Source organism: Leptonychotes weddellii, chromosome 7 (genome assembly GCF_054177405.1).
Source record: "Leptonychotes weddellii isolate Sample4059 chromosome 7, ASM5417740v2, whole genome shotgun sequence".
NCBI classification, from domain to species: Eukaryota; Metazoa; Chordata; class Mammalia; order Carnivora; family Phocidae; genus Leptonychotes; species Leptonychotes weddellii.
The window spans coordinates 112,115,187-112,124,652 of record NC_138375.1 but is presented as its reverse complement, the minus strand read 5'-3'; the positions used below and the strand labels follow the sequence as shown (position 1 = coordinate 112,124,652).

The 9,466-nt window shown below is 46.0% G+C and overlaps 1 protein-coding gene across 10 annotated transcripts in view; it reads right to left on the bottom strand.

Moving 5' to 3' along the window:
• Window positions 1-6,379: 6,379 nt before the first annotated feature.
• The window catches only part of CDC25C (cell division cycle 25C), a 35,371-nt gene continuing 32,284 nt past the window's right edge, over window positions 6,380-9,466 (bottom strand). For 8 of the 10 annotated variants that reach the window (XM_081826994.1, XM_081827000.1, XM_081827003.1 and 5 more), the window contains 4 exons: window positions 8,306-8,404; window positions 7,635-7,768; window positions 7,152-7,263; window positions 6,380-6,952 (listed from right to left, as the gene is read on the bottom strand). In XM_081826994.1, the coding sequence (XP_081683120.1) occupies window positions 6,803-6,952; window positions 7,152-7,263; window positions 7,635-7,768; window positions 8,306-8,404 (495 nt within the window). In that variant the 3' untranslated portion in view covers window positions 6,380-6,802. The remainder of the gene's footprint in view (window positions 6,953-7,151; window positions 7,264-7,634; window positions 7,769-8,305; window positions 8,405-9,466) is intronic. The other 2 variants (XM_081827002.1, XM_081826998.1) reach the window with 1 other exon arrangement.

Below are 9,466 nucleotides of genomic sequence, written 5' to 3'. Positions count from 1 at the left end.
AGGTCAGGCGCCACGGCTTCCGCGTGCAAGAGGGTGCTCTACCCGAGCCTGCCCAGCTGCGGTCCGCTGCCCACTTCCCTTTGGGAGAATTCTGCCCAAGACAATTGTGGCAGCTGCCGCTGGAGAGTCGCCATCTGGGGGGTCCAAGGAATTATCAAAAAAAGCGCCATTTCTCACTTGCTGGACCCCCACCCCCTCCAGGAACCACAAGTGAAATCTTGTAGCAAAAGTTGAATAAACCAGCACGAGGGCAGTTTCAGTTTGGTATTTATTTTTCCTCTTAGAATTTGCACATCCATGCCTCCATTTCCCCTTGAAGTAACTTCAAGGGTAAGCTAGGGCTGTTATCATTAACTCCATGATTCTGCAAAATAGGTCCCGGACAGGTGAAATGGCTGTGCTGAGGGCAATCCTGGGGCCAGATCCCAGGACTTATGCCAAACTAGCTTCCTCCAAAATTCAGTGTCACGAGGGAGCGTGGAAGGATTAAACTCTCCTCGGATTAGGGAATTACCTGGAGGAACACAGGATCGCTGAGGAAGATGGCTAGAAAGGCCACTTAGGAGTCTCCTCATCTTTTTATTTTTATTTATTTATTTATTTTAAAGATTTTATTTATTTATTTGACAGAGAGAGAGACAGCGAGAGAGGGAACACAAGCAGGGGGAGTGGGAGAGGGAGAGGGAGAAGCAGGCTTCCGGCTGAGCAGGGAGCCGGATGCGGGGCTTGATCCCAGGACCCTGGGATCATGACCTGAGCCGAAGGCAGACGCTTAACGACTGAGCCACCCAGGCGCCCCTCTCCTCATCTTTTTAGGTGATGTTTCAGAAAACAACCTACTCTACTAAGATTAAACAGCGAGGTAGAAACACAGCTGTGCCCAGAGCCCAGGATTTCTACCCACAAGGTAAGGGTATTTGTTGGGCATAGGGTTGATTCCCACGTGCTCCCAGGGTAAAAACAGAGACACAATGACTTGGAAGAACAACTAAGTGCTTAGAAAGAGATAGGATGATGAAAAAAGTGGAGGGTTTCACCCCCTATCCCTGCAGCCCAAGCCCTTTCCTCACTTGTACAGAGGCCTGGCAGAGGGCCAGGAGGAGGGTATTGAGAAGTGCAGTATAAACCTCTGAGATTTATTGGCTGCTGCTTCTGAATATGGCCATCCTGCTATGGCCTCTGGGGGGCATTTGCCGATGTAATCAGCCCAGAAAGAGAGTCATTCCAGCCAGGGGTGTAAATCACCCTTCACAAAGCTGGGAGAGAGACATGTGGCCCTAGATAAGGAAGGAGAAATGTGGCCTCTTGTGCCCTTTCCTCCCTTCTCCTGCCCAAGGGGAGCTAGTTCCTGAGCTGTAATGCACTTTAAATGGAGTTTGTTCTTCGTTTTAATCTCTATCTGCCCTGCCAGTCTTCCAGGAGAGCTGTGAAAGTGAACATCTGACTCCTCAGCTTTTGTACAGGGCCTGTTTTCCCCAGCTCCGCACTACCTCCCTATGCCTTCTGGAGAGTAAGGTCAGAAAGCTGTAGCTGGGCACAGAAAGCCCCCACTGTCCACTCCACTCCGGCAACGATTTCAAAATGGGATTTAAAAGCAAAGGGTAACTTGGGGAGCCTGGGTGGCTCAGTCGGTTAAGCGTCTGCCTTCAGCTCAGGTCACAATCCCAAAGTCCTGGAATTGAGCCCCATGTTGGGCTCTCTGCTCAGCGTGGAGTCTGCTTTTCCCTCTCCCTCTGCCGCTCCCCCTACTTCTGCTCTCTCTCACACACATAAATGAATAAAATCTTTAAAAAAAAAAAAAAAAAGCAAAGGGAAACAATTTCAAAATTTTATTTATTTATTTGAGAGAGAGAGAGAGAGAACGCATGGCAGGGGGAGAGAGAAACTCAAGCAGACTCAGTGAGCACGGAGCCCGACTTGGGACTTGATCTCACAGCACTGAGATCAGCCCTGAGCCAAAACCAAGAGTCAGACACCTAACCAACTGTGCCACCAAGGCGCCCCAAATGGCAACCATTTCAGATGGTTGGGATGCTAGGAAACAGCTGAGAGACATATGAATCAACAGAGGTTGGGGTGGAGGTAGTTAAGAGGTATCACCTTTGCTCTCCCCCTCTTTCAGCAACCAAGCCCAATCAAGTTTGGGTGGGAGGATAGGCTGGGAAAAGGCATGTGTTCAGGATGCATACTCTAAGTGTCTATTCCGTGCCATCCCCATGGAATGGACCAGGAAGGCAGGAACAAAGTCAGACTGCTAGGCTAAGAGCAATGCTCAATTCCACCTGTAATAGGCAGAATTCTCACCTTTTTGTGAGAATGAGATGCTGGAGCGTCTTTCTATCTGGGCACTGGAGTAGAAAGCCTGACATCACCGAGCCTTTGATGACGATTGGAAACCAAAGGTAGCGGAGGGATGAGGAAGCCTCTGTAAATAATTATGACTCCAACACTTATATTGCCAGCTCTTCTAGCACACCCTCTCCCCACCAACCATGTCCCCTGTGACTGCCAACACCTGCTAGATAAGCAGTCTTGTCTTTGGGAACCTTGTGGATAATGACAAATGAGCCTGTCCTTTCTACAAAGATGATGCTATTCTGCCGTCATTCAATTCAATAAGGTCTTTTGAGACTGATTATGGGTTCAACTTTGAACCAGGTGCAAAAATGATTAAGAGACAAACCCTGCCCTGGGAGACTTTGCAATCCACTGATTGGGCTCAACAGTCTAAAAACCTTGTATCTTACTCCACTTTCATTTGTAATCATGTTTTTCTGCCTTCTATCAAGCCCTCTCTCACTGAAAGCTTTAATTCCTGCTGCTATCCTCACTTAGGATATTAGCAGTGTGCTGAATAGTCAAGAACACAAGCTTTGCGTCTGCCTTTGGCTCAGGTCATGATCCCAGGGTCCTGATATCGAGCCCCGCATCGGGCTCCTTGCTCAGCAGAGAGCCTGCTTCTCCCTCTCCCACTCCCCCTGCTTGTGTTCCCTCACTCGCTGTGTCTCTCTCTGTCAAATAAATAAATAAAATCTTTAAAAAAAAAAAAGAACACAAGTTTTGGGGCGCCTGGGTGGCTCAGTCATTAAGCGTCTGCCTTCAGCTCGGGTCATGATCCCAGGGTCCTGGGATCGAGCCCCACGTTGGGCTCCCTGCTCCGCGGGAGGCTTGCTTCTCCCTCTCTCACTCCCCCTGCTTGTGTTCCCTCTCTCACTGTGTCGCTGTCAAATAAATAAAATCTTAAAAAAAAAAAAAGAACACAAGCTTTATAGACTGCCTGGATTCAACTGCCATTTCCAACAAAGCCTGGATGACCTTGGGCACAGCACTTAATTTTTCTGTGCTTCAGTTTCTTCATGAGTAAAATTAATAACAATATCTACTTCATATAACAGTTGTGAGGATTATTTGAGTATATTGAGTACAGAGTTTAGCATAGTGCCTGGCACAGAGCATGCACTGAATAAATGCTATCATTCCAGGTAGCGTGCAGGAGTTAATTTTTCTGTGAACTTGGCCTGCCGCCACCACCAGACTTGCTGCTTTGGAGCTGGAGGCTACAGTACTTCTTTCCTTTGCCAGTGGGCCAGACTGCGTATAGGGATGGGAAAAAAGGGAATCATTCTCTACCTTGCCAGTCTTTTGAGGGAAGGGACAGTTTCATAACTGAATACCTGTGGTACTTAGAATTGAGAACCCCAGATATATGTTTAAAGGAATTGGTGTTTCCTCAACATTTGCCTGAACTGAATGGGGAAAGGGAATCTTCCATACCTCCCCCCACTTTATACTCCTGATGAGGAAAGGAAAATGCTCCTCCCTTCTCTATGGCAGAGGTCAAGCCAGGTCCTGGACTAAGACTGAAAACCATGTTTTTAGAAAGAATGGTTTCCAATCTTCATTTCTTGACTTTATGATAAACAAATACAGTCAGTGTTAGTGTAGAGCTAACCCGCTATATGCTTCATGCCAAGGTCTCCGGCCTGGGGTCTTAACACTTAGCCTCACCTGCCAACCCCAAGCAACAACCTTATAGCCCTGACTTCTTAAGAATCTATAATTGAGGATCTTACATATTTAAAGTCTAATACAGTGTCAACTCTAGAAAGGCACACTGTTCTTTGATGAGGATTTGGTAATAGCAAATCCATTCAGGGTATAGACACTGGAGCCATACTGTCTAGGTTCAAACCCCAACTCCACCGTTCATTAGCTGTGTGATCTTAAACAAGCTACTTAATCCCTCTGTGTCTCAATACCTTTATCTGTAAAATGTGCAAAATAATAAGTACCTGCCTCACAGAATTGTTGTGAAAATTAAATTAGTTTATACATATAAAATGAGTTCATAAAAAGACTTGCATATAGTAAGCACCTGAAAAATGTTAGCTACTATTATTACTCCTAAAAATAACATGAATCAGGGCGCCTGGGTGGCTCAGTTGGTTAAGCGACTGCCTTGGGCTCAGGTCATGATCCTGGAGTCCCGGGATTGAGTCCCGGATCGGGCTCCCTGCTCAGCGGGGGGTCTGCTTCTCCCTCTGACCTTCCCCCCTCTCTTGCTCTCTCTCTCATTCTCTCTCAAATAAATAAAATCTTCAAAAAAAAATAATAACATGAATCAAATCGCATGGCACCTATGCAATGGGAGGATATTATAAGAAATTATATAGGCAAATGGTGCCTTTTAGGCAAATACAATTTTTTTCACAAAGTAGATAAACTAATTAAGCCCTAGTTTTTGTTTTGCAACTCAGAATTTCCACTTAATTAAGATTACTGAAATGTGAACATGTGTACCAGTCTCTTCCTTGGGGGGAGGGAGGGTTGGTTCTACTTTTCTGGGGAAAATGATCAGGAAATGACCCACTAGGTTAGGCAGTGAGTCCTGGGACCCCCTCCTCATACTTGGAGGTGGAGGTGCATCAAACATTTTCCTCCTCAGGCCACCAGGAGTACCTGTTTGGCAGGTAAGTATGTGGGGGTGGGACAGAGGAGCAGCATCTCCCCCTCAGCCATCTGCACCTACTGTGGAAACAGCTTTTCGCTCCTTTCACTCTGAGCTCAAGGGCTCGGGGAGAAGGCCAGGTAGCTTCCCTCTGGACAGAGGCAAGAGCAGACAGTGGAGGCTGCAGGTCCCAGAAGCTGTGTTAAAGAATGCAGCAGTGCCCTCTGCTGGGAGGCACATGCGCGGCACTCCAGGAGAAGAGCCCTGGCCAACCTTGCAAACCTCAGTCCAGCAACAGCCCTTCTTCCCTCCCACTCACTGAAAAAAGGTGTCCCTGCTCCAGAACTCGGGAAGAGGTCACTTTTATTTCTATTCTGTCTCATCCAGGTGTCAGAGATCTTTGTCCTTTTCTAGTCCTGGGCTAGCACTCCCACTAGGTTAATGTGGGAGAGTGACAATGTTTAGTCAATTCCACTGCCACCCCAGGCCATAGGGCTGTATCTCACTACGAAGACGAAAACCTACTTGCCTAAAGAGCTCTAAGAACGGAAAGCCTGGGATAGTGCCGAAGAATGCACTTTAAAAGGTCTTCCTAAAAAAAAACAAGTAAATAAAAGGTCTTCCTTAAGTCTAACAGCTCGTTTGCTACTTTTCTATCCTTTTATTCCTACCTTCAGACAGAACATATCTCTACTTCCAACTATCCCAAGTCATCTCTGTGAGATGTAAAATGAAGTCAAGGAAAGAGTTGGGAAATGGGAAAAGTCAAAATTCCATTGAGGTTGTAGATAAGGAATCTTTTAAAGCCCAACTCACCTATAACCTGATTTAGAGATGCCAATCACCTTGGTTTTCTGCGCCTAGTTATCACAGAGTGCTGAGTGTGGGGCACACTTTTAAGGTATCCCATACTTGGAATGGTCCAGGAAAGGAAAGCTGAGATACCGCTAAAGAATACAACTTGAAAGGTTTTCCTTAAGGGGCGCCTGGGTGGCTCAATTGGTTAAGTGAGCCCTGCCTCGGGCTCTGAGCTGGGCAGGGAGATTCTTTCTCTCTCTCCCTCTCCCCACTACCCCACCCCTTGCTAAAAAAAAGAAGAAAAAAAAGCTTTTCCTTAATTCCAGAGCAGTGGTTTTCAAGCCTCAGCATGCATCAGAATCACCTGAAAGGGAAAAATTTTAAAACCCCAAATTCTGAGCCCTCAGAGGTTTTGATTTAGTGGGTCTGCTGTGAGGCCTGAAAATTTACATTTCAAACAAGTTCAGATGATCCCTATGGTCCAGGGCCCAAATCTGAGAACCACTGGTCTAGAGAAAAGCACCTTGGCCTCAACTATAAATCAAGATTGTTACACCTTTTTCTGAAGGAGACTAATTTGGTGATCTCTTTCTTATAAAGATCTTCTAGGAGTAGACTGGGCTCACAATCAAATCTCTCATTCTGTAGTGTTTATTTTCCCATTTAAGAAAAAGAGAGAGAAGGAAACAAAGAAGGCAAGTACAGAGAAAGAAGATGGGCAACTCTTTGCACAGGCAGAAGACCAGGGAAAGCGCTGGCTGGCTTGTGAGAAGACAAGTCTAAATGGGAAGAGAATGCAAACACTTCCCAAAGCAACAAATCTCCATATAACTCAAGGCTACAGCCTTCTAGAGCCAGCTCCAGGACTCAGTCACCAGCCAGCAGCTCTGCTAAAACCAACACCCAGGCCTGGAATTTCATTAGCTTGGCATCTTGTTGGTTTGCAGACATCTTTTAACAATCTTGGGTTTAGCCACATACAACATGGCCTCTTTCTGCTCAGCATTTCTACAGTGTCTTTTGGTGACTCCTAGACAGCCAACCACTGACCCACTATCATGGGCTCACATCCTTCACCAGTAAGGCAATCTGCTCCTGCAGCTGCCGCTCTCCTTCCCATGCTTTGCTCTGGCTTCGACACCTCAGCAGCTCAGCCTTATGGTCTTGATGATGCATAGGGCAGTAGCTCTGTGGTTCGCACAGCTCCTGAAAGGTAGGGGACAAAGTAAGGGATACTCTAGTCTCCAGAACTTCCTACGAGGTATAATAGAGATGCTGCTGGTGGTAGCTAAGAAGGAGAAGTAGTTTCCTCTCAGAGGGCTTTGCAGGCCATGGAAGTTGCATGCTCAAGTTGGCTCCCCCCAAACCTGAGCTCTCCTGTTGCCCCATATGCCCCATCCTTTACCGTATATTCTGGAAAGAAGTCTTTGTAGCCCCCTTTGAGGATATATAGTTCTGGGTAGTACAATGCAGGATACTGGTTCAGAGCCCTGTCCTCTTCTCTCAGAGAGCGGCACCTTTAGAGAAAACCCAGAGGTGGGTGGGTGGAAAGAAGCAAAGTCAGGATTCCATGTGCCATTCACTGGGGAGGGGAAGGAAGAAAAAAGACTATGGGTAACCCAAAAGGACCTCCAGATCTGTCTTTGCAAAACAAGATTCAAGCAGTCACTCTTTCTCCTCCTCATTCCCAATCCTTTTTCCTTCACTGCTCCAAACTTTTAAATTGTAGAAACCTTTCTTTCTACCTCCCTAACCTTTAAACTACAATGGAAAGAATGCATTCATTCATTCCAGTCTCTGTCTGTACTGGTCTGGGAAGGTTCTCTGGTTTTAAGTCCCAATTCAAGGGCCATTTCTAACACCCACCCAAACCCATGTAGACACTCACATTCGGGGACCCCTCTCTGAGGAGAATTCACAGTGGAACACGATGATTATTCTTTTCTGGGTGTCCAGAGGGACAATGGGCTTCTTCAGAAAGAAGTCATACAGTTCTTCCTGACTGTACAAGTTTAAGGCTCCCTGTAGAAAAATTTCAGTATTTTCTTAAGGGGCTGTGGATAGTTCCAACACTTAGAAATAACTGGGATACCATCTTGGGATATTTGGGCCAGGAAGTCTAGACTGTAAGCACTTTCAGGGCATAAGATCTAATTATATCTCTGTGTCTATCCCCAAGGTCTACCATGAGCTTGGCATGTAGTAGGTACTCAATAAATGTTTGTAGATCTGACCCCCCCTAAATCTGCAGGAATCATTGTGAAGAATGTCTATGAGTGTCTGCAAAGTGCTTCTCAGTCTTTGGATTAATATTTTATTTCCAAGTAGGAGCCCTTGGCTCCAACAGAATAAAAGGAGATTGGTCTAGGAGGGAAAGGGAAAGTAAATTACCCAAGGTATACAGAATTAGAACAGGAATGAGGACTTGCAGCCTTTATGTGCTCCAAAAGTAGAACCTCTGCCTTGGTTCTGGAGTTCATAGGACTTTTGTCCACATACTCTTCTCATTAAAGAGCTACCTCCAGCCCCTGCCCACTAATGTCCCCAATGTAACCTCACCTGGATGTGTCCTCCCAGGTACTCATATGGATAGCGGCAATCGATGATATAAAACTTCTCAATCAGACTCTGGAACTTCCCTGACAGTAAGGCAGCCACCTACACAGAAATGTTCCCTTCACTCTGGGAGACAAGAGTCAATCACACAATTCCTGATTTGTACTCCCTTTAGTCACCCAGGATTCCACTGTATGCCCAGTCTCCAAAGGTCCCCTATATTTGAAATGGGGCAATGATTCATCCCTACCGCTCATTCAAGAGGATAAAATATGAAATGGTCTTTTTGGAGCACCAAAATAGCTGGTATTGCCAAGACACCAGGGAAAAGCATATTCAAGGCACTCATCTGGAGGCAGGCATGGCTGCAATCAGCCTCTCAGGAGACACCCAAGGACTTCTGTAGTAGTACAGGTAGCAGCAAGTGATTCCGACTTTGCAAGAAGAAATGGGAAATGGTCCCATCATAAAGGAAGAAAGCAAGTCTTTCAGGAAAGGATATGGAAGGAAAGGGTTGATATCCTTAAGCTACTTGTAGGAGTATACATTGATTCAACCTTTCTGGGGCGAACTTTGTAATGTAAATGTAATTATACTTTGACTCAGCAATCTCTTTCCCAACATCTTTAGTGAACAGAAAAGTATGCAAAGATGTGGCACAATAATATTCATCTTAGCCATTATTTTAGGTTATCAAATAACTTAAATATTAGTTAGCTTAAGTTATCCAATAATTTAAAAAGTTACAAATAACTTAAATGTTCAAAAATAAAGGGGCGCCTGGGTGGCTCAGTCGTTAAGCGTCTGCCTTGGGCTCAGGTCATGATCCCAGGGTCCTGGGATCGAGTCCCACATCGGGCTCCCTGCTCCACGGAAAGCATGCTTCTCCCTCTCCCACTCCCCCTGCTTGTGTTCCCTCTCTCACTGTGTCTCTCTCTGTCAAATAAATAAATAAAATCTTTAAAAAAAAAAAAGTGATGATGAAGGGACGCCTGGGTGGCTCAGTCGTTAAGCGTCTGCCTTCGGCTCAGGTCATGATCCCGGGGTCCTGGGATTGAGTCCCACATCGGGCTCCTTGCTCCGCGGGAAGCCTGCTTCTCCCTCTCCCACTCCCCCGCTTGTGTTCCTGCTCTCGCTATCTCTCTCTCTGTCAAATAAATAAAG